We start from the raw sequence: 27,757 nt of genomic DNA, 5'->3' as shown, positions 1-27,757 counted from the left end.
GGGGAGGAGAGCACTGAAGACAGTAATGGAGAGGGAAAAGGTCATTTAGAAAATCTACGTAGAGAAGAGGTGAGGGAAGTAATTAAGCATTTCTTTGAGTTTTTACAGACTACGGGATTAATGGGAAGGTTCTAAATTTTTTATTTATTTATTTTTTGAAAACTATAGACTGTAACTGCCTATCTCTCCTCCTAAAATCCGGCTCAGTAGGAGACAGCAATGCTCCCAAAATGGGCAGTAAACTGCCTTAAAACTCAAGAAAAGAAAGACAGACAATGAATGTAGTCGAATGGTCGGTGTCGCTTGCAGAAACGGAAATAGCCGAAGATGAACAAAACGCGACTCGGGAGTGCTCGGGGACAGCGTCGGTAAACATGGCGGCCAAGGCGCTTCGGCAGCGAACCAGGCGAGGCAGCAGACAAGATGCAAACAACGTGAACATCCCAGCCGAAACTCGGCCTCCAAAAGAGGAGAAAGCCAGCGACGACAGTAAAGTCACAGAGACTCGACAAGAGTGAGTATGAGAGATGTTAGACTCACCGGTGCTTTGAGCTTTATCCTCGGTGAGACTGGCAGCAGGAGCAGGAGAAGCTAACTACCTGACTAGCTACTTTCATGCGTAAGTTGTCACCATAAGGACGTGATAACAACATTTGGTAACGTCCATAACGCGACACACACAACTAGGTCTTTACTCTGATTTGAACTACACATTTTGTCTGTGTGTGTTTCCGCCCTAGTTGCACTGTTTACGTTTTAACAACCTAAATTACCTGGTCAGCTTCATTCATTCACCCGCAGCTGTTGTCAAATCAAATCTATGAAAATGGTTCAGCTGCCGGGAGTGGGTCCACTCATTGTGAGACACGGACCTAAAGGTTTATTTTAACTAATTGTATTTCGGTGTTGTTGTTGAAACCCCCTCAAAGACTTTTTGACAGCCTGTAAGGTGACGTGTCATAAATTTGAGGATCAATGCTGAACTGCAGCTGAGCCACTAATCTGACGATGGGTGTGAAGACAGGAGACACTGCTAGACATGAAGAGGACTGTTGTCATCGTAATCAAACGTTACACAAACAATATAAAGAAAAAACAGTATAATGTAAGGTTAATGTAAGACCACACCATTGACATTTATATAAAGTACTGATGTGACATTTTGCATATTCAAGATTTAAATGTAATTAGTTAGTCTGGACTCTAGTAACTCCCAATTAGGTATGTGTGTGCTTGATGCAGTATAGTTACAACAAGTAGTCTGTACACTCACATGCAAGTTCATTACATACACTAGTGAAAATTAAAAGTCTTGCTTTAAATCTTGGAATCGAGAAGGTTATGGTAGTCAGCATTAGTATTAAATAACTGAGAGAGCTGTCGAATCAGCTGTATTTACATGTATTGGAGGTTGTGGCTTGTAGTATTATTGAATTGTATTATGTTATAGTTGTGTGATATTACTATTATTTTGACAGCTGCACTTTAGTCTGTGGGCTATGCTAAAAACAATAATGGGTTTGTTTGAGTTTAATTCAGCATGAACTACATCCTCCAGAATGATCTGTTTCAATATAAACTGAATATTGTAACAAGTATGAAGCTAGTGCAGGATAGTTGCATCAGAATGCTTTTGTTTGCACTAATGTACCAAACTGGTGTATATCAAACATGAAGCATATAATACATCCCAGAGGCAGGCAAATAAATACGTAACAGGTAAAAAGAAAGAAAACAACCAACAACAAAAGTTAGAGAACCTGATTACAAAAAAAGAAGTAGACAAACGTGAAACAAAAATAAAATAAAAAACAATGCTGTGAACTGGTAGTGGATGATAAACACACTTATAATGAAAGCTGCAACAGGAGCATTAGTGGTGGACCACTGTGCCACAGTATAATTAGCTTTGATAGTAATTTGAAACACTAAGTGATAGTACTCTGGCATAGTTCAGTCCATTCTCTGTGAGAGACAGACTTCAGTGAATTGCATAATAATTACTCAGCTCTCGAGTGATCCCTGTAGTTTGAGTCTTAATTGATGTTTTACTAAAAGCGAGTGCATTGGAATGTTCAGACCCTTCTTTACTTTATAGGTGACCAATGTTTTCCAATTAAATATGCTTAAGGTAGACATGATTCACTGTTTCAGTTGACATGTACTAATTGTGCATTTTTTTAAAAGATCAATAAGTCGTGGAGGGCAGGTGTGGGCTCCAGAAGGCTCTACTGCTTTCAAGTGTCTGCTCTCTGCACGTTTCTGTGCAGCTTTGCTCAGCAACATCTCAGACTGCGATGAGACCTACAACTACTGGGAGCCTGTGAGTAATACTCTCTGTTATTGGAAATTGAAAAGAGATTTTCTGAGGGTTTTCCTAACCAACTCAGTTATTCTAGAACAATAATGTTGCATTTATGTTCCAACAAGTTACTGTTTGTCTTTGTTTAACTTGTCTTTAATTGTTTTGATAGATGCACTACCTCCTGTATGGCACAGGAATGCAAACATGGGAGTATTCTCCACTGTACGCCATTAGATCATATGCTTACTTATGGTTACATGCACTCCCTGCCTGTTTGCATGCCCATGTTCTACAGACAAACAAGGTAAACATGCCATAGTCTCATTATAGCATATTTTCTTTCAAATTTTAAATGTCTTCAGTTGGTCAGAAGTATAATCAGCACCTTTTTTGCGTGATTGTGTTTTCCTCCTCTCTTATGCGAGGACAACATTGTTCTGTTATCCCAAGAAAACTTTTTTTAAGTACATAAAATCTTTTGAAATTAAATTAATGAAGGTGGACTTTTCTATGAAAGGATTTTCAGGAAGAATCTGGCAAATTAGTTAAATTTTAGTTAAATTTTTCAGATTAGTTCAATTTTCACCCACCCAATTTCCCAATTGAATTTCCCCGATGGGGATCAATAAAGTATTATCTTAAATCCATTCAGTTTAAATTGAATTGAACAAACACACATAGAGGTGTCTGTAACATCATAATTCAGAACATGTGCTGTTACAGACTTGTGTTATGACTGTGTTGCAGGTGTTGGTCTTCTACTTTGTACGATGTGTCTTAGCATTTTCCTGCTGTGTCTGTGAGCTGTATTTCTACAAGTGAGTTCATCCTCTTCATAAATACCAATGGACCATGTAGTGTTCTTGCTTTCACATTTTTGGGCTTTTTTGTATGTGATATGAGTCTGCCGTTTGGTTTTCGTTTGACACAGGGCAGTTTGTAAGAAGTTCGGTTTACATGTCGGCCGTCTGATGTTGGCATTCCTTGTCTTGAGCACAGGAATGTTCTGCTCATCTGCAGGTTGGTCATATTAGCTCACGTAGGTGATCTCTTCCTTTGTGGTTACTCTAGGTTTTTGTTGCCTAATTATGCTCTCAAAAATAAGAGCAGACTTGTCATGGAGATGCAGTGCTGCATACATACATTTGATGCATATATGATACATTTCTTTTCCGCATGTTCCCTTTATTCCAAAGACTATATGTCCTGGCTGATGTGACATATTCATATGGTGACATGTGACATATGTTTTCTTTTCTTTGTTCTTTCTCCTCAGCATTCCTACCTTCCTCTTTCTGTATGTATACTACGCTAGTTGCTATGACGGGTTGGTTTCAGGACTCAATAGCGTTCGCCATTTTGGGCGTGGCCGCCGGTGCTATTGTTGGATGGCCATTCTCTGCTTTGATCGGGTATAACTAATTGCTTGTTCACTGCCAGTCCTCAACTTTAACAGTCTCATCAAAAAGTATGACTTTGGTGTATTTTACTCTGCAGGGTTCCGATTGCCTTCGACCTGCTGGTGTTAAAGAGGCAGTGGAAAAGTTTTATCATCTGGTCAGGCATCGCTCTGTTTCTGTTTCTGGTGAGAGGTCCCACAAAATATTACAAAACAGAGATATTATTTATTATGTAGATTTAGAGGCAGTTCTTAATGAATGTGTTTCTAAAGCTAAACCCTTCCACTGACTGTTCACTTTCACCTTTGTTTACCTTGTTTGCATTTTCCAGGTACCCTTGGTGGCAGTGGATTCTTTCTTTTATGGCAAACTGGTTGTAGCTCCACTCAATATTCTACTCTATAATGTCTTTACACCACACGGACCAGACCTATATGGTAAATTACTTTTAGTTTTTCTTAGTTGTTTTTTATTCATATAAACAGTATTGGGGGCACATACTCTCAAATAATGTTTGTTATATAATTGAAATATATTATTGGTACACTTCTCTCTTGTGTAGACTACATTCTTCATTGTAAGTAAGAACAGAATGAAACAGCTTCATGTAGTAAAACAGCATTTTGTAGTACCAAGTTACATGCATATATGTATATGCTGTATATATACACGCACGCACACACGCACACACACACACACACATATATATATATATATATATATATATCTATATATATATATACGCACATATATATATGTGTGTGTTTATATACACACACATTAGTAACATAGATTTAACAATTTGGAATACATATATACATAAAATAAATGAAAAAAATATGCACCTGGTGATGAGTAGGATGATGACTGAACATTATCTACAAATGGCAGTGAGTTGGTGATATGGTGTGCAAAATGACAATGGGGCGTTTACCTTCAGTCCACAGACATAATGCTGTTGCTCCGGTTATAATACTCTACACATGAGCTGTAACATTTTATTTTTCAGGCACAGAGCCGTGGCATTTCTACTTTGTAAATGGGATCCTGAATTTCAACCTGGTGTTTGCTCTGGCGCTTTTTTCCCTGCCACTTACTACTGTCATGGAGACACTGTTACACAGGTTCAATGGTGAGGAGTGTGTGTATATGTGTGTTTGCTGCACCAAAAAAGCATGTTGTTTTTGCTGTACAAAAGTAACAAAGTGGTCTAGGTAAGAATGACTTCTTATAATTAATCAAATCACTATTTCACATTAACTTTAATGTCATATTCCAAAACACCTGAAATGGACCAAGCCACAAATACTAACATATCTTGTGTTTAAATTTTATTTTTGCTGAAACTTCTCTTGTGATTTCATGTGCTTGTACACGTTTGTGTTTTCTCCAGTGCAGAACCTGGGTCGTCCATACTGGCTGACTCTGTCTCCCATGTATCTGTGGATGTTGGTTTTCTTCACTAGACCTCATAAAGAGGAACGTTTTCTGTTTCCCATCTACCCTCTAATCTGCCTCAGTGGTGCAGTGGCCCTCTCCTCTCTACAGGTTTGATATTTGCCAATTTGTCCTGAATAGTAACACATTAGTCTGTGTGAGTTGGTTCAATTAGTTTGAGCCCCTTTTACTCATGTAAAATGAAATTAATTTGATATCCCACAGAAATGCTACCACTTCCTGTTCCAGCGATACCGTCTGGAGCACTACACCGTCTCATCAAACTGGTTGGCTCTTAGCGCAGTTGTGGTCTTCACAGTGTTGTCACTGTCTCGATCTGTTGCTCTGTTCAGAGGTGTGACCTATGCCCCTAAATAGCAGGTAACATTATCGACAACTGAGGATAAAATGATATGCTCTGTCTAACCCTAACTCTAGGCTACCATGCTCCTCTGGACCTGTATCCAGAATTTCATCGCATCACCAAGGATCAAAGTCTACACTCAGTCCCTGAAAGCAGACCTGTTAGTGTGTGTGTTGGCAAAGAGTGGTATCGCTTCCCAAGCAGCTTCCTTCTACCACACAAGTCAGTATCCAGGATTACTAGGTTTTACTGTCCAAACAAAATATAGAAAGTGCAGTGTATCATTTTCAGGATTGACTGCAACTTTATCTTTTTCTAATCTCCAGCTGGCAACTACACTTCATTCAATCTGACTTTAAGGGGCAGCTGCCACAGCCATATGCCTCTGGTCCTCTGGCCACACAGATCATCCCAGCTAATATGAATGACCAGAACTTAGAGGAACCATCCAGATATGTAAGTCACTTAGTCATCTCATGATGAACTTGGAGACAGACAGCACATGACCAAATCTAACACAAATGTAATTGACACTAACTCTATATAAACAAAGGATTTTTTCTACACCACAAACTAATTGCCCCACACAAAGACCACTAGACAAGGCTGAATTGTGAGGCAAAGCAAGACAAAAAATATTTAGAACCTTATAGTGGGGAAAATACGTATTTGATACACTGTAAACTGAAAGTTCAGAGCATCCTGGACAGGAAAGCAGCCACAGCCAACGGCTCCTGTCACTGAGCTGTAGAACAGAACGCTTCAGGAGGTCATTCATCCCCACAGCCATCAGAATACACAACGCTAACTGTTAGTAGGCTAACGGTTTATGGCTTGGGTGATTGCACTGTTTGTTGTGCATCTGCATACAAGACACTTTATTTAACAAACACTGAGACACTTTGGATCTGGACTGAGACACTTTAAAATGTACATATATCTCATGTCTGTGGTTGTAGATTGGACTGGATATTTTCAGAATATTCTTTTGTAACTTTCTCCGCTCATTCTTACGCTATTTTTAAGATTATTTGATTTTTATCTTATTCTATTTTTTTTCCTTGACTCGTACTCTTATGTCTATGTCTGGTCACATATATGTTCTGTTATTTTGAGACTCTTGGACAAAACAATTTCCCTACGGGGATCAATGAAGTGATCTTGAATCTTGCAGATTTTGCAAGTTTTCCCACTTACAAAGAATGTATTGATCTGTAATTTTCATCATAGGTACACTTCAGCTGTGAGAGACACAATCTAAAACAAATCCAGAAAATCACATTCTATGATTTTTAAACCTACCAATCAGCAAGAATTCTGGTTCTCGCAGTCTTGTCAGTTCATCTTTAAGAAGCTCTCCTACGCTGCATTCATTATCTGTATTAATTACACCTGTTTGAACTCATTACCTGTATAAAACAGGCCTGTCCACACACAATAAATCGGACCTCAACCTCTCTACCATGTGCAAGAACAAACAGCTGTCTAAGGACACCAGGGACAAAACTGTAGACCTGCACAAGCCTTGGTTAGGCTATAGGACAATAGGCAAGCAGCTTGATGAGAAGGCAACAACTGTTGGCGTAATTATTAGAAAATGGAAGAAACTCAAGATGACTGTCAATGCCCTTGGACTGGGGCTCCATGCAAGATCTCATCTTGTGGAATATCACTGGTCATGAGAAATGTGAAGGATCAGCCCAGAACACGACCTAGTCAAGGACTTGAAAAGATCTGGGACCACAGTCTCAAAGGTTACAATTGGTAACACACTGCGCTGTCATGGATTAAAATCCTGCAGCGCACGCAACTTCCCCCTGCTCAAGCCAGCACATGTCCAGGCCTGTCTCAAGTTTGTATATGAACTTCTGGGTAATCCAGAGGAGGCTAGAGAGAAGGTCATGTGGTCAGATGAGACCAAAATGGACTTTTTTGGTATAAACTCCACAAGAACACCATCCCAACCGTGACACATGGGGGTGGAAACATCATGCTTTGGGGGTGCTTTTCTGCAAAGGGGACAGGACAACTGCACCATATTGAGGTGAGGATGGATGGGGCCATGTATCATGAGATTTTAGGCAGCAACCTCCTTGCCTCAGTAAGAGTATAGATGATGGTCTGTAATTAAAGACCTCTCATCTTTGTAAGTGGGGAAAACTTGCAAAATCAGCAATGTATCAGATGCTTATTTTCCTCACTGAATGTCTTCACTGGATTTCCTTCGTCTGTGTAAATAAATATAACACGCACTATTTTTAGGAATTCTCTCATTCCCATTTACAACCACGCATACCCTGCAGTACACACAATAAAGGAGTTGTTTAGAGGATGAGTAATTTTCTCTGTTCATCCATTCTTGTTCAAGTATCTCCTGCTACTGTCAATATTCAGTTACTGCCAGCAAGCTGGTTAGTTGAGTACTCTGAAATAAATTATGAAATGTCAACTCCAGGTGGATTTAAAACGGTGCCACTACCTTGTGGACCTAGACACAGATGAAGAAACAGAGCTTGAGCCACGTTATTCAGCCAACAAAGAGGAGTGGAACGTCATTGCTTATAAGCCTTTCCTTCAAGCATCAAGGTATTTATACAACTACACATTTACACAGAAATGGAGAAAAACAAAGTTAATCTCTCATAAATCAATTTTAGTCAAAAGCAAAGGTCCCGTAGAACTTTCATTTGTAAAGCAACTTATACTTAACGAAACTGAATATGAAATTATTAACCTCTTTTTTCCTACAGTAACAGAAAAGAGATTTTATTTTTTATTTTGTAATTTTTAACAAACCATTTATCCCTTCAGGTCGTCTCCACTCTTCAGAGCGTTCTACATCCCGTTTATATCAGACCATCACACCACCTACAGACGCTACGTCATCTTGAAACCACGGCGGCAAAAGCAGCCTCGTAAGCGGAGCCACGGCTGACCTTTGAATATAACTGCCCCTAACAAGAGAAACTTCCCCTAAAGCCACCAGTGTACGTGTGTCAGTTTTAAAATATTTTTCTCATGAAACTTTTGAAGATGTGGGACCCTTTAAAGACATAAACGCTGCTTTTGGTCATGTCTGCATGAAGGTGAGACTGTGAGGGTAAGAGACGAGAGAAAATGCTGCGCAGCAGATGGATTTTATCCAATTTTGTATGTTGGTAGGAAAATAAATGTCTTCGGGGAACCAAAGCCACAAGACATTACATAAGCCCTGGACAGGCCATTACACACAGAATTGTTTTCTTTCTATATTACACTTGAAAATGTGGCCTGATTGGAAGAATTTCTCAGAAGAATTAATCTAGGAAATCTTGTAGTGTCTGCACTTAAACTGTGTCTTAATTGTGTGCTCTGTTTTGTGTGAATGATGGACATGAGTGACAGTCCAGAATGTTAATAGAAAAGTGATTGACTGGAACACTGGTGATTGATTTATTGGAACAGCAAAATCACTCCAACACATGCTGACAGGTTCAAGTCTTATTTTATTTCATTAAGTAACAAACATACAAACCACTCTCACTTACAGGAGAGATGTTGAAGGATTATACATTCGGAATAAATCATAGTAATGATATATTTTATCATTCTCTTCAATGTCATGCCATATTTTGTGGTCAGGCTACAGGCACTGAAGCTGAATTTACCACTTTACCAACTAAAAAAAAAACTTTTTTTTCTTTTTTGTTTGTTTCTTTGATTTCATCACTATATGCCAGAGCGCTGTTCTAGACATCACACAATTTGATGCAATGTCAAAACACACTTACAGTACATACAAAATATCCAGCCGTTGCTCCCTCAAACAGAATTGGTCTATTGTGTTTTAGTCTGTAGGAAGTAGCCTGTCTACTGTATAAACATGGGTTTGATTAAAATGGCATCTTCAGGCACAGCAAACACAAGTGTCAATGACATCCATAATTACCCTACCAAGCAAGGGCAGCATAACAAAGCCATGCAAACAGGCTGCAACACACACCGTTATAGACGAAGTCTCTCCCAAACAGTCACATGATCTAAATTATGGTAATGTTTTCATGTGTATGGTGTCCATGCTGTATTTAATATGCACATGACTCTTTTTACAGGGTCATATGCACTAAGTATTTATTTGTTTGTGATAATTTAAAATAAAGTTAGAGCAATGGATAACGGACTGAAGCATACAGTAAGAGTGATTATTATTATTGAGGGGACTTGTGTTAAAGAGTGTGTCACATTTTTAGCACTAAGCCTCTGTAATGCCTTTGTTTTAAGGGCCAAAAGGTTTTGAATTATCATCCCTTTGTATTCAATGCATTCTTGACAAATCATGTTGCCTCCATTACTCATAATGCAACTCGACCGCAGTATATTCGTGTGTGCAATTCTCATAGCAGGTAATATAACTTTGATTCACAAATCACAAGCAGAGATGACGTGTAGGCTACAGATGTTACTTCTAAACTTACTACCTCTCCAGCTATGATTTTCTTTACTCGGTTTGGCAGTCGTAAAGCCCTACTAACTCAAGTGACATCACTTGAGCCATTTTATCTGTTTTCAAGTTGCTCCTCTGGACTGTTTGTAGAACTGTAAAAATGGTGTGAAGAATTTATGACATTAAGACTTAATTAAGAAATTAAGACTTCAAAGCATTTGTCCACACAGGTGACTTACTTTTTAAGAAATAAATATATGGGGAGCAGTGTTGTCTTATTTTCAACTTTTGAGGTAATTCTGTCTATCCATAAAGGACAATGTCCAAGAATGGAGACAGACACTGCAAACTAATAACCCCACAGATGTCCACTAAAAGGCCACCGACTGAATTGTGAGGTAAAAAATTACACATTTTTTTTGAGCTGTTTACAGGATCAGTAGTTTTCTCTGTTCATCCATTCTTGCTCATTGAAGTATCTCCTTCCACTGTCAAGATTCAGGCCATTTCTGTAGCAATTCAAGTTTGCCTGGTAGGATTTTCTGTTTCCGCAGGTCCCGAGGCTAGTTTGAAAAGTCTCCTCTTTGCCATTGGTGATGTATGTCTGATACAGGTCAGCCTTTCCTGTGAGACCTCCATGCCTCAGTTTGGTATCATAGAGGTCACTCCCTGCTCTGATATTGGTGTCATAAAGCCCATGGTCGCTATATACACTGCTGCCATAATGCTCACTCTTAGTTGTACGTCGACCTAGACTCCTGTCGTAAAACTCTCTGTGGCCAGTGCGACCGAGGCTGCTGTCGTTCAACTCCATCTTTCCTGAGCTGCCCAAGCTGGTGTTGTAGAGGTCATGGGTGCCACGACGACCAAGGCTGAGGTCGTTGAGATCAAAGTTGAGGAAGCAACTCTCTGTGCTTGCGAGAGTCACAAAGCCGCTCTCTGTGTCCCGACCCCCAAGGTTGTCGTAGTCACCCGTCGGTGTGTCAGGGGAGGAGCATAAAAAAGAGGTGTTTTTGGTGTGCGGGCGAGCTGAAACCAAGTCGTCATCCTTCTGGGAGCGAATGACGTTGTAAACGTCAGTTGGAGTTGGACTAAGACAGAGTCCTGGGTCTGTCTGGCATACTTCTGATTTCTGCGGTTTTCTCCTTCTGTTTTACACAGAGAGAAGCATAAAATGCCATGAACACACATCCAGGCTATACTATTGACAAGATACAACTGAAATTGCAGAAGAACTGCTTCTGCTACTGCAAATTTATTAAAATCCTGATAAGCTAAATTCCTCAGTAAGAAAGCATCTATTTCTGTTTTTAAATGCTTAAAAACACAAACCACAAGCAGGTTAACCCCAAATAATAAACAGACAAATATGGATACTAAACATGACTAATAAACAGTTTTCTTTGTCTTTGGTAGTAGTATTGGTTATTTGTTTTGATAATGGATCCTCACCGTCTAACAAGAATTTTGAAGCAGCAGACTCCTGTCACTGTCAGCAGCAGCAGTATGAGGGGAATAGTGGGAATGATGATGTAAACCAAGTTCATAGCTAAAAGAAAGACAACAGAGATGCAGATTTAGTGACTGTGATATGGGTGCAAAAAATGTATACTCTTTTTCTTTGCAGAAAATGTTTTACATCACCTGTTCTTCTGTCCAAATTGTGGTCACTTGGATTCAGAGGCATCACTGGTGAAGGGAGCAAATCTATAATGAAAAGCATAAAAAAGATGTTCAAACATTCTCACGCTATGTTCAGCTCTTGCAATCTTTTAATTCTTGTGTTATTTTACCTGCTTGAGTGGAGTTTGGAGAAGGTAAAGGTTCTAGTTGTTTCTCTGAAGAGAAGGTTAATCACAGTCAGCAACGTTTCTCTGAGTATTCTCAAAGCAAAAGAATAATGAATTACTGTGCTGCAGTACCTGCAGTGTATTTGCAGATGAAGTTGTTCTTGGTTTCGCAATTGTCATCGTTCCACTGGAACATGTAGAGTCCGCCCAAACCAGGAGGAGCGGATGGCTGGTGATACATTACCACGCAAACCTCATAGCCACATGATGGCTCATCCCAGTGCCAGTTCCTACAACAAACACACACAAATGTTACCACCCTAGTGCCGCTGTAGTTCCTTTGAGACATTCTTGGTGTCCAACATTACCTAACATTATTTGGTAATATGGGACACCAAAAAAAGACATACAAGCATAATCTCTAAACCTGTTTTAACTCACATGTTTTATATCATTTATATTTATAATATATTATTCATTTAAATGCGGAAGCATACATAATCTTTTACTGTTTCATGTATGATGCTGACCACAATCACCGTGTGATGTCACAGCAATGTTGTCATCTGATTAATCACAGCAAGGTCCAATTGCTCCAACTTAATCTTTTCAGGGCCCAGGTGTCTTCTGATGCTCTCCCAGTTACCAATGCCCAAGTAAACCTAAAATCACCCTGATCATTTGATGAAAATGAATTCACTCCACTCAGCAAACCCCTGCACTTACCTAAAGGTGGACTTGCTGCCGTCCAGCCAGTAGTACTGTGATGAGCAGTCGGAGTTGCTGTCCTCATCTCCATGGTTACGGCGGAGACCTATCCAGAAGTCTCCATCAGTGGGGCGAAGCTCCGTGATGAGCTGCTCTATGATCTTCTGCTCAGACGTGGACTCCACACTCAGCAGCTGGCCTCCATCTCGTCTGCATGCCAGCTCTGCCTCCATGAAGTTGAGCCTTCGGCGGAGCTCAGAGAAATAGGCCAGTTTATAACATGGCCTCCCATTCCCTGCCTTACACACACGTTGGCCTGCAAACAGACACACTAACCTCAATGCAGATGCCAGATGTGTTTGCTTTTTTTCTTCATATTTCCTTGAATATCACAAGTAATGGCTAAATAATCTGTGCACCAGCAATGGATATGAAAAATGGCTTTACTGCAAACGCACAGTTGTTATTAAAACCGTACTTTAGGTAAAGTGCATGGCTTACCTCTGGCTTCAAATACATCTGCTTCAAGAGCCAAAAGTCCAGCAAAGTCAGGTGGAGTCAGGTTTTCAGGCAACCAAAGATAGATCCACAATTAAATCAATAGTCTTCATCTTTGTGGTTTATTGTGTCTTTTGAGTGCGTTCCGTTAACTTACCTGTAATGAGGCTTGTGGCTGTAGATGGATCAAAACATAAAAGCAGAAAGTGACAAAAGATTTTCAGCAGGCGCATCTTTGTCAACTGCACTCTTTTTTTTCTACCACAATATCTTATATTTTCATTTTCATTTCGCCGTTCCATTCATCACTCAGGTCATCGAAGAAGTACGGGTGAATCCAAATAAACTCCACCTGAACCTGAATAGGTGAACTGGAAATTCCAAGGGAAAGCAAAAGAAGTGCCGGAGAGGCAAGTCTTCATCTGCTAAAAGAGAGAGTATGTGAGACAGAAGGAGCAGGGAGAGGAGGAGAAAAGGCTGTGTGTGTTTGGGAGGGGGCTGTAATCTGTTAAGAGCTGTCTTAATGATTAGGAGAAGAGGATGCATCGATCGCAAGACATCTAATCATGCAAGTGCTTCTCATCTTAAACGCTGACAAGAGGCAGATTTCACTCCTGTCTTTATTACTTAAGCTTCAGGTATTAGGTATTACCATAGCAAAAGTGAAAATGATCTCCTGTAAGTTAATCAGGGATTAAAAAAATATTTATCAAAGCTCTGCACCTTTTTTTACTTAAAATGCCTATGCAAAGTATTTGTCCCTCCATTTACTGTAAGAGTGAAAACAGCTTTCTACAAAATCCAATGTCAATGAATTATAATGTATTATGTAAATTAGATCATCCTAAAAGTATTCACTCCCCTCAAATTAATATTTAGTAGATGCACCTTTGACTGACTTGGAAAGTGAATGTTCTTTTGTCACCCTGTATGTGACTGAAAAAGTCAGAAGGTCAGAAATTTAGATGTCAGCACAATGGTAACAACAGAAATAAAATAAAAGTGCCCTGTCTATAGTCTTGAGAATGGAAAAAGCACAGCTAATATTAGAAATTATTCAGCAATGGCTTCTAAAACTTACTAATCAATACTTTATATATTTCATTCGAAAATGAGATAATGTGTTAATTTGTGTTGATTGGCTTGGACAATGAAATGCTATCTTTAATCTAAGCTAAGCTAAGCTTGTGCTTGTGAATGTACATCATAACCGATCTCAGTTATTCCTTATTAAACCTAATGGTATGCTTTACTGACATATTTGAGTTAAAAGCTCATATGAGTCAAGTTATTCTGATTAATATTTGACGTTACTGTTTGATAATAAGATGCGTTTTCTCTGCCATTTCTAGAATTTTACAATTGAAACAGCAGGATCAACAGAAGCTATGGTTGCATGTGATCTCTTTTTTAGTGTGCAAATGGAGGAAACGTGTATGTATGCAGTTCTTAATGGAAGTAATTTCTGAAATGGCCCATAAGGTTGATTTAAAGCTCACAGAGAGACAGAGTTTAAAAAGCAGGATGCTTCATCAGGATTATGCTGTGTGTGCTAGTGCTGAATACAAGGCGAGTGTCCAGGGAGTGTGGGTGCCCTGAAAATATCATCCTCATGCATGCTGCTCTATCTAAATGTTGCTAATCAGTTTAGGTGAAGATTGATTTCAGTCTAAGGGTTCAGTTCTGTTTAAATTGAAGGAGGAGTACGAGACATCAGCATTATTGTGAACAATAAAAGAGAAAACAGAGAGGTTAGAAGGTCCTCAGGAGGGATTCAATAAGGAATGGACCTGGGTTTAAATTTCCTCCATGTTTACAGCATCTGATACCAGGAGAGGGTTTCATTCAATTAAGCCTCTCCCATTTGTCCCTCCTCTCACACAGTCTGTCTTATTCTGTCTCTGCCTTCTTTTCTTATCCCACACATCTCCTCCCTCACTGCCAATTAGTTTAAAGAAAACCAGATGAATGTTCCCATGGGACACCAGTACATTACTGGCCACACACACAGATATGGCCCCGCACACAAGATGGTTCACCATGACAGAAATACAGAACAGAAAAATTCACCAATGTATTGGCCAAAATGCATAAATAAAGAGAACGGCCTACTTTGCATTTTCACTGAGGCACAGCTAGGTAGTCATGCAATAAAATAGCATGATCTAAAACCATTAAGTGGCTGTGACCGCAAAAACTCAGTCATAATGAAATTGACTTGTTTGTTTGCAATATAATGACGGACAAATTCTGTCATTTCCATCTTAAAGCCCGATGAAGAAAAAAATTCATTATGCACACACACAAAAACAGCTTAACTCTTGGCTAAATTTAATTGGAATGGTCAGAGTTTGGTGTGCTGCCAGGCAGAGTATCCGCATTGCGTATGGCTGCACAGAGAGCTGGAACTGGGTCTTGAGTCACTGACTTGAAGGGAGTCGGTTGGCTTTATCAGCAAAGTTGAGCACCCATAAAAGAGCTTTGGTGAAGCCTTTTGAGGGCTGAAGTAATTCTTTCAGTTATTGCTTATTTTCTATATATACTTTTGAGAGAGGCTTGAGTGAAAGAAATATTTTAGGGGGGGCTCAGGAGGACTCAATAACACAATATTGACATTTTTTTTGTGTCAAGTGTTTAAACATGGCAATATAGCACTATATTTGCAGTATCGTCACTCTGACAGCATGACGTATGTGTCTGGATAAATGAAATGTAAGTTTAATGTTTAAAACGTTCTCTGACCAATACATAAAATTATGTTCACATTAGTATTTTACCGTTCTTCTCACTTAAAGTACTAAAGGCTTCTGAAGTTTAAAAAGTAAATTCAGATTTAGAAAATTCAACAACTTTTTCCTTTCAGTGTCTTTGTTCCTTGGACAATAAGCACACTCAGAATACCATTATCAGTGGAACTGCTTTCTACAAATAGTCTTTAAAAATGATCTGGTGTGTTCTATCCATATTCAGCCTCATTGCCTGAGGGCTCCTACTTCTGATAATTCCTAATACGACCCATGGTGGACTTAATGTTATCTGCCCACTAGTGCCAGACACGAGAGAACTATGATCGCTATTGGTTTGTTAGTTTGTCCTGGAAAGTGGTACACAAATCTGTCCCAAAGCAAATGGTCCAAAATAGCTGAAAAAACAGGCAACATATCTATTATGGTTATGTGTGATTTTAGTTATGTTATCAATGGACAGTTTATTCTGGATAAAGACCATCTCATCTTTAATTCCGCTTAATCCTCACTAGTGTTGCGGGGGTTGCTGGAGCCTATCCCAGCTGGCATCAGGCGAGAGGTGGGGTACACCCTGGACAGGTCACCAGCCAATCACAGGGCTAACACAGAGACAAACAACCATTTGCACTCACATTCACACCTAGGGTCAATTTAGAGTCACCAATCAGCCTAACGAGCATGTCTTTGGAGGTTGGAGGAAACCAAGTACCCGGTGAAAGCCCATGCAGACACAGGGAGAACATGCAAATTTCACCCAGAGAGGCCCGACCTGGACTCGAACCCAGGCCTTCTCGCTGGGAGGCATCAACGCTAACCACCGAGACCATTTGAATGTATTTGAATTTGAAGACCATTTTGACTGTCAGATTGTTACAAATAGAGGCAAAAGTGATATAAATCCACTGTAGATACTACTGAATGTTAACACAGATCCAGGATGTAATATTTTAATTAGCATCTGTTTAAAAACATCTTAATATAGGATAAAGCTAATTCATTACAAACAGGTTTATTGCCATGCTGAATACATTCAGAATAAAACGTGTTTGAATGGATGTACTGATATAATGGCTACACATTATGAGTGACAGGTCAAAACTAATTAATATATGCTGATGCGTTTAATTTTCCAAAAACGAAAGGGGTGCATAGTCATCCTGCTGCTCATTTCCCAGGATAGACTTGAGAAAGGGGACAACTTTGAAAAGATTAATGTGAAAATCTCTGGATTCTTTAACTGGATCAGGAAAATTTTTGATTTGGCAAAGATCCCTGGTTCCCCAGCTTACCAATGCAACCTGCAAAATAAATCAGAGTTTACTTCACACAGTCAACAATGAGGTTAGATTACTCATATATCATTGTGTGTATTCTCCACCAAATGATACTCATATAGCTGTTAACCTGTATTGTGCGTTGCTCATAATTCTTGAACACAGCACCTCCAGAGTCACCTGTATGTCAAGAAGTTACAAGTGTTACACAGTGTTAGTAATGTGCGTCACTGTTGCTAATGCTGTATCAAATAAAATGTAGGTAACCTCGACATGCTACATCATCTCTGACAGGCTCCAGACCACCAGTGCATAGGAAGTTCTCAGTCACCAGCTCCTCAGGTGATGTGATGTTCTTTGGTATTTCCGGTGCCTTCAGTGCATGTTTGATGCATTCGTCTCTCTGCAATGGAGGAATGAAAGAAGACCCAGAGCTCAAGATTTCTTTTAGGTTTTGAGTGAAAAATGAAGAACAGCATGCGCATGCACACACACACGGAGACAAAGAGCAACACATCTCAGCTTGGTAATATATCATTAGCCCAGAAGCATAATTGTCTAAATAATTTTTTTACTTCTTTCTACAATATTCAACTCACATTAGCGCCAATCTTAGCATGGACATCTTTTTCAGCCACTGTCTCTTCCTCTCTGGTCAGGAAACTGAGTCTTTCTAGATAATTCTTTAACAGAAGTTGTTCTGTGGATTGAGAAAAACAAAAATACAGCAACTTGTACATGTGGGCCACTGAATTGGCAGACGAACAATTGAGTAACCTAACCCTAACTTCTCTGTAACCTTTGAAAATAAACTGTAAGTGTCAAAAGCTACAATATGGTCAGGGAGGCCAGCTACGTTGTTGCAGAGCGCCACTGAAGTGTTGCAGTTGAAGTTGTTTTTGACATTCTTAAAAATTAACTGGTGTGATATGAGGTTTGGTGATGCATCAACTAATCGTTGGAGAAAAAGTTAAAGCCATCTTAATGTTTAGGGTCACATACTCACATAGTAATAAATGCTTTACAATCTTTGCATTCCGTTTAAAAAGAATTACCTAGTTTGTTCTCTAAATCTTACTTTCATTTGATCTATATCCACTGTTGGCTTGATGAATATAACACCTGTTATGTCAAATGTTAAAGCAGGTTTAAATGCATTAAAAATTCAATCATTTGCACTATATAAAACCAAACAATTCACTTCACACGTTTTTACTATTTTGCATGTTCTGAGTGTGAAGTCATTTTTTTCTGTGCGAAGAATTACGTTTTAAACTTTATTCAACTGTCATATATTTAAACTATAACTGGGCACTGGTTTATGAGCTATTTTTTCTTGTTTCCTCCACATCTCTTGCAGCTAGCTAACGCCGAGATCAACTTTTTAAAACTTTGAATTACTATCACATCCTTTCAGCAACAGCGATGCACCCTGTTGTTTACCCAACTGCGGCTTTGCGAGTGTGGCGTCATCTGACAAAGGCCCATAGATATAAAAGCCCCATAGAGACCGAATGTCACTAGCAAAGGTCACTAGTGTCAACCAGTCTGGGTCTTGTGTCTGAGCGAAAAAACAGTAGTTCAATGAGTGGCCGCTTGAGGCTGGCTCCAAAACAGAGCAAATTACCCATGTACGTAGACCCACAGCTAGCTGCACAGTACCAAGATGGCCGCCCCGAGGCACATCTCTCCGATGAGCGACAGCAATCAACGCGGCGTCTATGTATATTTAATTATTGGTGCTAGTATCCCAGGGATACACGCGGTGCCATCGTGTGAGTTTGGCGCCAGAGTCTGCGCAGTACTGTACGAGAGAGTGGACTCACATAATTGATGAGCCGCTCACATTTCCTCTAGACTTACTGATGTTTGCGTGTGGTTAATACTGCACTCTGCTCTATTTCTAAGGAGGTGGAGTTTATGACCTATACTGCAGTCAGCCACCAGAGGGAGCTTTTGACGAGCAGTCACGGCGTCCACATTTTTACGTGCTTTAGAAGGGTGACAACATTAAGTGCCTAAGCAGCAATTCAACTTCTCAGCAATATAGCTTTGCAGTGTGAACATAGTCAGATAAACAACACGTTTACACAACATCTGTATTTGTATTAAAAAAAGAAAGAAAGAAAGAAAGAAAGAAAGAAAGAAAGAAAGAAAGAAAGAAAGAAAGATTTTAGTTTTCATGAGGACTAAGCTGTGTGATGGTGTTGTGATGTTGGCAGAGGTACCACACCTTGCTGCTTGCAGGTGGATTTGTCAGCCAGTTTTAGAGCAGTACTGGTCTCCTGGGTGCAAGGTATGCAAATGGGTCTAAACAGAGCATTAATTAAAAAAAGAAAAAAAAAACATAGAAGATAATGTTTTATATAAACAAATAATAATAATATATTATCAATCTGGACTGAGAGTGACACATCAAATACAAGAGCATATTGTGATTTGTTAATCTTACCTCACGACAGAGGAGATCTGCACATCAGCAGACAGTTGGATGAGAGCAACATCATAATCATAAAACTCCTGAATGCCGAGATTGCTTTTAGCACGAATATTGTAGTCTGGGTGTAGTTTGAAAGTGTCTATTTTTTTTACTGTAAAAAAATTGGAGTATTTTCATTGTCATAAAGACAAGACCATAACAGTGTAGTCTAAACAGTCTAACATCAAAATAGATAACCAATGCAATACTATATTATGTAAAAATATTATGTAAAAATATACTTTACTAAAGCCAGTAAATAAATATTGCATCAAGTATCATGTTCACATAAGAAAAGGTCTTACCTTTTGTACCCTGTCCATCATCAATTTCAACTTTGACATGTTGAGGCAAATCACCGAATGTGAAACAATGAGCAGCAGTCAACACAAACCTTCGTGTCACCAGAGAGCCAATACATTTCTTTGTCTTTTCTCCATTCTTAAATTTTAAAGGAAAAATACAAATGTAATATAGCTGAATAGGTGTACTTAATGGATATAATTTATTCCTATTTTATTTATTTTTTTCAGCACAACATCTGGCAGAGAAGCCAAATCAACACTCACCTGGACAATAACAAATGCAAACCATGGGTACTTCTTCCTCCGTTGTGTTTTCTTGTCATCTTTTGTATTAGGTTCCCTGTAAAGACCACATAGACCCTTAACATCTTCTTCATCTGCAAGAAAAAAGACATTGTAATTAAAAACACTGTTGCTCATGTGACAGCATCTATGTTATGGCTCTATCGCAATATGTAAAAAAGGGTTGATGTTTAATAAAATCTTCACATTCAGTTTGGGATTCACTGTCAGGAACCAATTACAGTTACTGGTTCACTGTGTTACTTTATAATATATGTCCATTCCTGATCCAATAGTAATTAGTTTAGATCAAGGCTAATGGTTCTGTTTGGTCTCAGATACTTTAGGAAGCAAGAGAACCATGCATCCAGTTATCATCTCATACAGGGGAAGAAAAAATACATAAACTGTCAGAGAGATAGATCAAAGGGATTGGACAAATAATTGGTACATTCTGAGAAAAAAAGAGCACACTGGTGAGCTGGGGAACTCAAAAGGGTCTGGATGTCTACAGAAGACAACAGAGGTGATGACCGTTTCCATAGTGAAGAAAAACCCCTGACTTACCAATTATTTCGTCAAACATGTCTTCCAAATTTTCATAGTCTTTCATTCTGAAGTAATGGCGTGTGCCTTGTTCTTGTGTAGTGAGGGGCTGCAGGTCATCATCAAAGATCAGATCGCCAATGGCAAAAACGTAAATGTCTGTAACAGAGTGACACGATATGTTAGGGTGAGCTAAATCACATTCTGCTTTAAAGCTGCCAGCGAGACTGTGCTTCATTATATGCAACCGCATGTTACATATAATAAGGAAACGCACCAAGATAGTCTTCTCTGGATTCGGCCTGCTGCTCAGTAGTGTGGTTCATATATACCATGTTCTTTATTTGTTCCACAGTGGGTGCAGGGGAACCGCCCATATTGTAAGCACCTACAGTGAAAGAAAGCAATGTATTTAAATGATAAACACCTCTGAAAACACCTAATTTGAAAATAACTCAAATTACCATCTGAAAAAAGGATGATGACATGACGATGTTCCTTAAATGTCTTTTCTCCAACTCGACGCTTTATGACAGCCATTCGCTCCAAGAAGGTCATGAATACCCTGTTCAGATCTGTTCCAGTGTTTCTGTCTTTGAGTCAAAACACACACACACACACACACACACACACACACACACACACACACACACACACACACTGTGAAACTTTATATTAGGGTGAAATGGTGCAATAAAAGCATCTCTTTGTGCTTGACTTACCACCTATCTTAAATTTTTCCAATTCACTCTTGGTGGTGCTAAGACTCACTGTGCTGTCAAAAAAATCAAGAATGTTGACTACCTCATATAGTTCAGAGGAGAAAAAGACGATTTCATAGTTTGGAGTCACGCTAAAGGAGGCAATCTGTGGACACAAAATGTGAAACATCTTTATAAATGCATGTACGTTTGTGGGGGTGCCATGAAATATTTTGTTAATGCAACACCTGCTCACGTTTCAAAGTGCTTATGACTGTTATTTCGTTGAGTAATTGATCAGTTTATCAGCACAAAGAGTATCCCACAATGTGCATTGACAGCAAGCCAACGGACTTGGGCCAAGAAACATCAGTCAACATTATGATCTGCAATTCATGATAAAATTTACTTCTAATGGGCTGCTGTGCTGGCAGCCAAATTGGATGAGATTCTCTTTGTACATGTTATGTGTACAGCCTGCCAAACGTGCTTATTAAAGTGTGCCAGACAATGTAAAAAACTTCAAGCATTATTCAGGCTGCCATTGATCCACATTGAGAGTATGTGAGGGGGTAAAAACATTTCTGAACACGTTTTCAGTTATGTTCTTTATATTTTTGACCAAGAAGTACAGCTGCCGTCCAAAGTCCAAAGTCTTGTCCAAAGACTTGTCAATGGTTTCCTTAAAAGATCAACTGAGTGATGAAATGTCCAAGCAAATCACACTAACTTCTATATTTCTAGCAAATTTTAACAACTCAGGAAATGCATTGCCAGCTTCCACCAACAGCAGTTTGTGTTTAACCCCATGTGCATCCTCAAGCCTCTGAACTGAGTAAAGCAAAATGTTGCTGACTGTTACCAGATTCAGCATTTTATACGACAGGGTCACCTTTTCTAAATAAAACCTTCTGAAGCATTTTTCTTTTTTTAATCAAGAGAAAAGCTTATTGTGACTCACCTTTTCCATAAGTTTTATGACAACATTTTTTGACTGATTGAAGTATTTCTCTTCGATGCTCGCAGAAATATCCACAGCAATATAGATGTTAAGTGTACCATTTTTTGTAATCCTGATTTTTCTCCCCGCCTGTGTGTCATCTGAACAACAACAGATACTGTTACTGTATAACACAGATTATATGTCACAGCATTTCTTTTCTTGATAATGAGAAAAGAGAAGGATAAATTAGGCAGTTGTTGGAATTAGTGCACACAAAATAAATGTCTTTTGTAATTGTACACAGGAGTAGCTTTTGATGGAGTTAACTAAATCGGAGTGTGTTGCTGAAATTAGCACGTAGTATTACCAAACAAAAAACGTAATCATTGAGTTAGGTATAGTAACTGACCAGTGGACTCTAATGTAGTGAGGCTTCCTTTGATGGCACTGCCAAATGCTGCTGATACCTCCAGTGGAGTGTCATAGGTGTGTTTGTCTGCAAGAAGTAAAAGGCACAAGAACAAAGGTTTGTGATTATTGATTTTTTTTTTTTTTCTTCAGCGATGCTTAAGTTAAAGCCCTGCAAACAGGAAACAGTGAGCAAAAGCATTCATCACACAAGAGAAGGGACTTCATCTCTCAGCATTTCAGGCAGTGTTTAGACTACAATGGTGCATAAGGGATCATTTGTCAGTGGAGGAGTGACCCCTGCTGGTTGGTCTGCATGCATCTGCCTGACCAACCAGTAAGAATTGATATGTGATCCACCATCAGCTTCCCTCCATTGTTCAAATATAGAGGGGGTTCATGATATCAGGAAATATTTTAATTCAGTCTGCACTGGAGATCTTTCATGTGTTGCAACCAGAAGCCAGACAGATGAGTTCAAACCCTGTCAAACGGCTTTCTAGTCACAGCACATATACACTTATCAGGCATAACATTAGGGCATTATGGGTGGTACATGTTATTCACTTCAGGGGTTATAATGTTGTGGCTGATTGGTGTAGGGTGTGCATGGTGGAGTATAATAACTTTAAAATTACTAAAATATTTGGACATCAGAATGGGTGTTGAGGATGGGGTTTCTGTCTCACAGTAGTTGTGATGGGATCAACACTAACGCCTCATTAACCTCGCAAAAAAAACGAAAAGAAAAAGAAAAAGAAAAGCTTGCCTGAAAATCCAGTTTGCAATAACACACTGATGAAAATGTACATCTGTGTGGATAGAATTTTCTCGTGTAGTTTTCCTTGTTTTTCTGCTTTATGTGATGATAATCTCAAGTTTGAACATTTACATCCCCAATTTTTAACTACGATCACATTATTGGCATGAAATGTCATTTGTCCCCTGGTTTATATAAGCAGCCAAGTTGCGTCACCTAGCCTGTTTACCACTAAGTCACATCTATTGACTTACTGTCTTTCAAAGAAAAAAAAAAACTGTGGAATTATCAGATAAATACAAGAACGTATTTGCACTTCCAGGTACTGAAACAGCATGTATAGATTTCTGCCTTACAGTAGCATGATGGCTCTGTACCAGTCCACTGGCCACTCTCTTGACACACTCTTTCCTTGGAGCCCACCAAAAACAGGTTGTTGTTGCATGAGTATTGCACCCTGTCGTCAATACCAAACATGTTTCCTACTCTTGAGCCTCCAGCTGGAATACCAGGATCAGCACAATCAGCACCAGCTGTAGTAAGAAGGGCAGAAAAACAATAGATATTTACTCCTATTTATTGTCTTTTATTTACTCTTCTGTACAGGAAGTTGTTTAAAGTTGTTTCTTAAAGTTGGATTGGATTGGAATAGATATTGCATAAAAGATTTGTCATAATACAAAAGAGAATGCACCCTAAATGTACAAATGATGAAAAAGGATCCTTAACATAAGTACCAATACAACTATTATGAAACATTAATACAATAATGTGTGTGTGTGTGTGTGTGTGTGTGTGTGTGTGTGTGTGTGTGTGTGTGTGTGTGTGTGTGTGTGTGTGCGTGTGTGTCTAGATAGATAGATAAAAAGTACCTTAAAACTTAATCAAAACTTACAATCGTGGCTGCAGATGGGAATGGAGCCGCTCCACTTGCCATTTTTTAAGCAAACACGTCTAGATGACCCTCTCAGTGTGTACCCAGAGTAGCATTCGTACGTGGTCTCGTTGTCCACAAAGTACTTCTCCTGGGGAGGGAAGACATTTCCGTATTCCAGCACGCTGGGGTCAGGGCATTCGACAACTGAAAAAATAAACCAAGATATCACCCGCTATCATGCATAGCAAGTGGCCTGAGGAAATGTGAGAAACACTCTTACTCACGTCTGCATCTCTGAGGTAAAAATTTTTTGGGTGGTGGATTCCACCTGTCATTAGCCTGGCACACACGATGCGAGGCGGGGTATGGATAATAGCCTTCACGACAGCTATACACCAATATGCTGTCTCTCTGCAGCCCCTTGGTCAGTGTGAAATTACCTCCTTCAATTTGTATATTATCCTCTGGACAATTACAATGAACGTCACCTGTAGAGAAATGGCAGGCAAGAGTTTAGTATTCCTATTTGCTTTTTAGAAGTCTCTAGTCACGCCTGCGCTCATTTTAATGTGTAAAATTCACAAAATCCCCTTTTTGATACATACATCTCAAGAGATTTTTTTTTTTTTTATAATCTCTATGTTACACAAAACTCAGCTTGACTTGTATTTTTATATTTAATGTAAAAGTACCTTACCCATACAGAGAAAACATAACAGCACAGAAATCCAATTCCAGTGGATAGAAATTCCCATGTTGAACATTTAAGTGGAGAGCAATGTAAAAATGAGAGAATACTGTAGGAACAGCACCTTTATTTCAAAATGGGGAGTGATGCTCAGTGACAGTGGGGCTGGACAAAGACCATCCTGGGACTTATTAACTTTTTGATCAACAAAAGGAGATCAATGTTCAACAAGGTAAAGGCTTTGCCTTTTGGTCCTGGATTTGCAGTGTGTAAACACACAGTCACATGTCACATAAAAAAACACAAAGATGTTGTGAAACCAAGGCAAAGTACAAACATTTACTTCATCATTTCCCGAAATCTGGAGGCACTATTGATGACTGTTTGTTGACTCATTGATTCACTTACTGATTTAATGGCCTGCCATACCAGCTTGTCCGACCATTTCATCGGATTCTTACAGGTGTGCAGCCAGTTGTATTAATTGTGCCTGTCTTTTTAAGACTTAGACTTAGACTTTATTGATCCCTTTGGAATGACTTCTTCCAGGAAATTATATTTCCAGCAGCTGTATACAAAAGAAATAAGAAATAGAATAAAGAATGTACAATATCCAATAAACTCTTAACCGATTAAACAGACAATGTACAATATACAGTAGACTCTTAACCGATTAAATTACAAATAACAGATATCAAGTATCAAATATAACAAATATATATAAAATATATATATATATTGCGCAGTATGTGGGTGACTGACTACCACTACTCCTTCTCTTTTGTCCTCTGTGGCCTACCTCCTCCTCACCCTGAGTGAGGAGTTGTAGAGCCTGATGGCATGAGGAACAAAGGAGTTCTTGAGTCTGTTAGTCCTACACATGGGAAGGAGCAGTCTCTCACTGAACAGACTCCACTGTTTGCTGTGTCCATAATGTCCAGCAGTTTGCCCAGTGTCCTCATTTCTGCCACCGTCACCAGCTTCATGCCGACTACCGAGTCGACCCGCCTGATCATTTTATCCAGTCTGGATGTGTCTTTCTTGGATGTGTTTGTATGTGTGCTTGTATATTAGTTGCATTGCTAAACAGATTGTGATAATAGATTCTGATTGGGGCAGGTGGGAGATTTGTGGTAGGTTGGAGGTGAGTTATGAATGGGTTCCACATTTCATTAAATGCTAACATATTTGTTCTATTGATGTATATTTGATGTATTCTGTAAGTTGATGGGAAATATGGCAGGAGGATTTGGATTTCCAGTTCTGAAATATTACTTTCTAACGTCAACTTGTGTCATGTTTCCCAACAAACATAGCCATGGCCATAGCATAGCCAAGTCATTAGTGTTTGTTCATGCAATGCTTTAGTGCTCTGACATGACATGGCAGAATGAGTGTTGGAGCTGCCAGGGCCCTTGAGATTTGGAAGACATGTTTGAGGAAATAATTGGTAAGTCTATCCACCTGTCCGTCTATACATACAAAACTATGCAATAGTTTTAGGCAGGTGTGAAAACATGCCACAAACTAAAAATGCTTTCAAAAATAGTATTCTCAAAGAAGAGTTTTCAAAAAAGAGAAATTTAAATCAAGTCAGTATTTGGTGTGACCACCCATTGCCTTCAAGACAGCATCAATACTTGTAGGTCCACTTGCACACAGTTTTTGAAGGAACTTGGCTGGTAGGTTGTTCTAAACATCTTGGAGATCTAACCACAGATCTTCTGTGGATGAAGACCTTCTGTCCCTTCATGTAATCCCAGACATATTCTACAATGTTGTAATCAGGGCACTGTGGGGGCCATGACAACGATTGTGGAAGTTATGAGCGTTATCGACAGTATAAGGTCTGAAAAAACCTTGTGGACAAGATATCCTGAATAAAATATTTAGCTTCATGTATAGGTTAGAATTAAAGGGAATTAGGGTTATTTTTGTATGGGCTACGTGTTAGGGTAGAAAGCAATGAAGATGACATACTTACAAAACAGCCTCTCAAATCTGAGACAGTTCAGTCAAATGTACCATTATGCAAAGCAGAGGCAAAAGGCATCATTCAGACACATTTATACTATGGCAGTAGGCATGGGACCTGCAAGACACAGGCAGACACACTTGTACAGTGTTCAAAAACATGTTGGTGATGAAAGAAAAGCTAACAGACATAGGAGGGAGGAGTCAGTTATCTCCCGGCTTAGAATAGGAAACTCAGGATTAAATTAGATATTATACATGATCAATAAACATCCTATAGGTATGGGTGAAAATTGTGGACAGACATAGTCAATAGCACATGTATTACAGTTAGTTTTTTTCCCCATCGGTTTGGCAAATGTGATGGAGAGAGAGTGGCTGCATGTCACCAGTAGCTCTTTTTCTTGGTCCTCATGGGGAACGTGAGGTCTTGAGGGGACGCAGAGGGAGTGTGTCATGTTTTCAGTGTGTCACGGGACTCTATGAGTTGACACGCTCCGTTGGCATTTACATCCCTCCCTCAGAGACAAGGAAACACGATGCAACACGATCCATGCCACTATTGCTATGCAACTGGCCAAACAACCGCATCACTTCAGACACTGTTTTGCCAACTACATTTGTACATTTGTTAGAATAATACTAATTCTGTAAATGTTCTTGATTACGCTGTTTATTTTACTAGATAATAATTACTTTATTTTAATCTAATCTTTTATATATATATATATATATATTTCTTGTAGTTTTTATGTGTGTTTACTTTTATGTATATCAAAGCTATGGTGACAAAGTAATTTCCCTCGTGGATCATTAAAGTCTGTTTAAATCTAAGTCTAATGGTTGTT

General features: G+C 39.1%; 3 protein-coding genes across 3 annotated transcripts; 1 reads left to right on the top strand and 2 right to left on the bottom strand.

Moving 5' to 3' along the window:
• Nucleotides 1-26: 26 nt before the first annotated feature.
• alg9 (ALG9 alpha-1,2-mannosyltransferase) lies at nucleotides 27-8,924 on the top strand. Its single transcript, XM_047607281.1, has 15 exons — nucleotides 27-514; nucleotides 2,188-2,323; nucleotides 2,475-2,609; nucleotides 3,053-3,123; nucleotides 3,237-3,325; nucleotides 3,582-3,717; nucleotides 3,803-3,890; nucleotides 4,037-4,142; nucleotides 4,715-4,837; nucleotides 5,099-5,253; nucleotides 5,368-5,497; nucleotides 5,581-5,728; nucleotides 5,833-5,962; nucleotides 7,962-8,092; nucleotides 8,318-8,924. Exons 1-15 carry the CDS (start codon nucleotides 276-278, stop codon nucleotides 8,439-8,441), a joined length of 1,941 nt encoding a protein of 646 aa, XP_047463237.1. The 5' UTR covers nucleotides 27-275; the 3' UTR covers nucleotides 8,442-8,924.
• A 47-nt stretch (nucleotides 8,925-8,971) lies between these two features.
• layna (layilin a) lies at nucleotides 8,972-16,457 on the bottom strand. The gene is made up of 8 exons (XM_047607283.1): nucleotides 13,083-16,457; nucleotides 12,929-12,949; nucleotides 12,446-12,743; nucleotides 11,852-12,009; nucleotides 11,723-11,767; nucleotides 11,574-11,636; nucleotides 11,382-11,478; nucleotides 8,972-11,077 (listed from the first exon to the last, which is right to left on the bottom strand). The coding sequence occupies exons 1-8, from the start codon at nucleotides 13,225-13,227 to the stop codon at nucleotides 10,366-10,368; spliced, it is 1,539 nt and encodes a 512-aa protein (XP_047463239.1). The 5' UTR covers nucleotides 13,228-16,457; the 3' UTR covers nucleotides 8,972-10,365.
• Nucleotides 16,458-16,605: 148 nt separating this feature from the next.
• LOC125021287 (complement factor B-like) lies at nucleotides 16,606-25,095 on the bottom strand. The gene is made up of 18 exons (XM_047607280.1): nucleotides 24,945-25,095; nucleotides 24,532-24,735; nucleotides 24,266-24,451; nucleotides 23,727-23,903; nucleotides 22,612-22,698; nucleotides 22,221-22,360; nucleotides 21,281-21,425; nucleotides 21,023-21,151; nucleotides 20,836-20,946; nucleotides 20,580-20,717; nucleotides 19,995-20,107; nucleotides 19,731-19,866; nucleotides 19,399-19,537; nucleotides 19,180-19,256; nucleotides 17,546-17,646; nucleotides 17,214-17,349; nucleotides 17,077-17,126; nucleotides 16,606-16,970 (listed from the first exon to the last, which is right to left on the bottom strand). Exons 1-18 carry the CDS (start codon nucleotides 25,009-25,011, stop codon nucleotides 16,794-16,796), a joined length of 2,313 nt encoding a protein of 770 aa, XP_047463236.1. The 5' UTR covers nucleotides 25,012-25,095; the 3' UTR covers nucleotides 16,606-16,793.
• Nucleotides 25,096-27,757: the final 2,662 nt, after the last annotated feature.

The sequence above is a fragment of the Mugil cephalus genome, chromosome 15 (genome assembly GCF_022458985.1).
Source record: "Mugil cephalus isolate CIBA_MC_2020 chromosome 15, CIBA_Mcephalus_1.1, whole genome shotgun sequence".
NCBI classification, from domain to species: Eukaryota; Metazoa; Chordata; class Actinopteri; order Mugiliformes; family Mugilidae; genus Mugil; species Mugil cephalus.
Note: the sequence above shows the minus strand (reverse complement) of the source record. Positions and strands in the feature narration are given on the sequence as shown.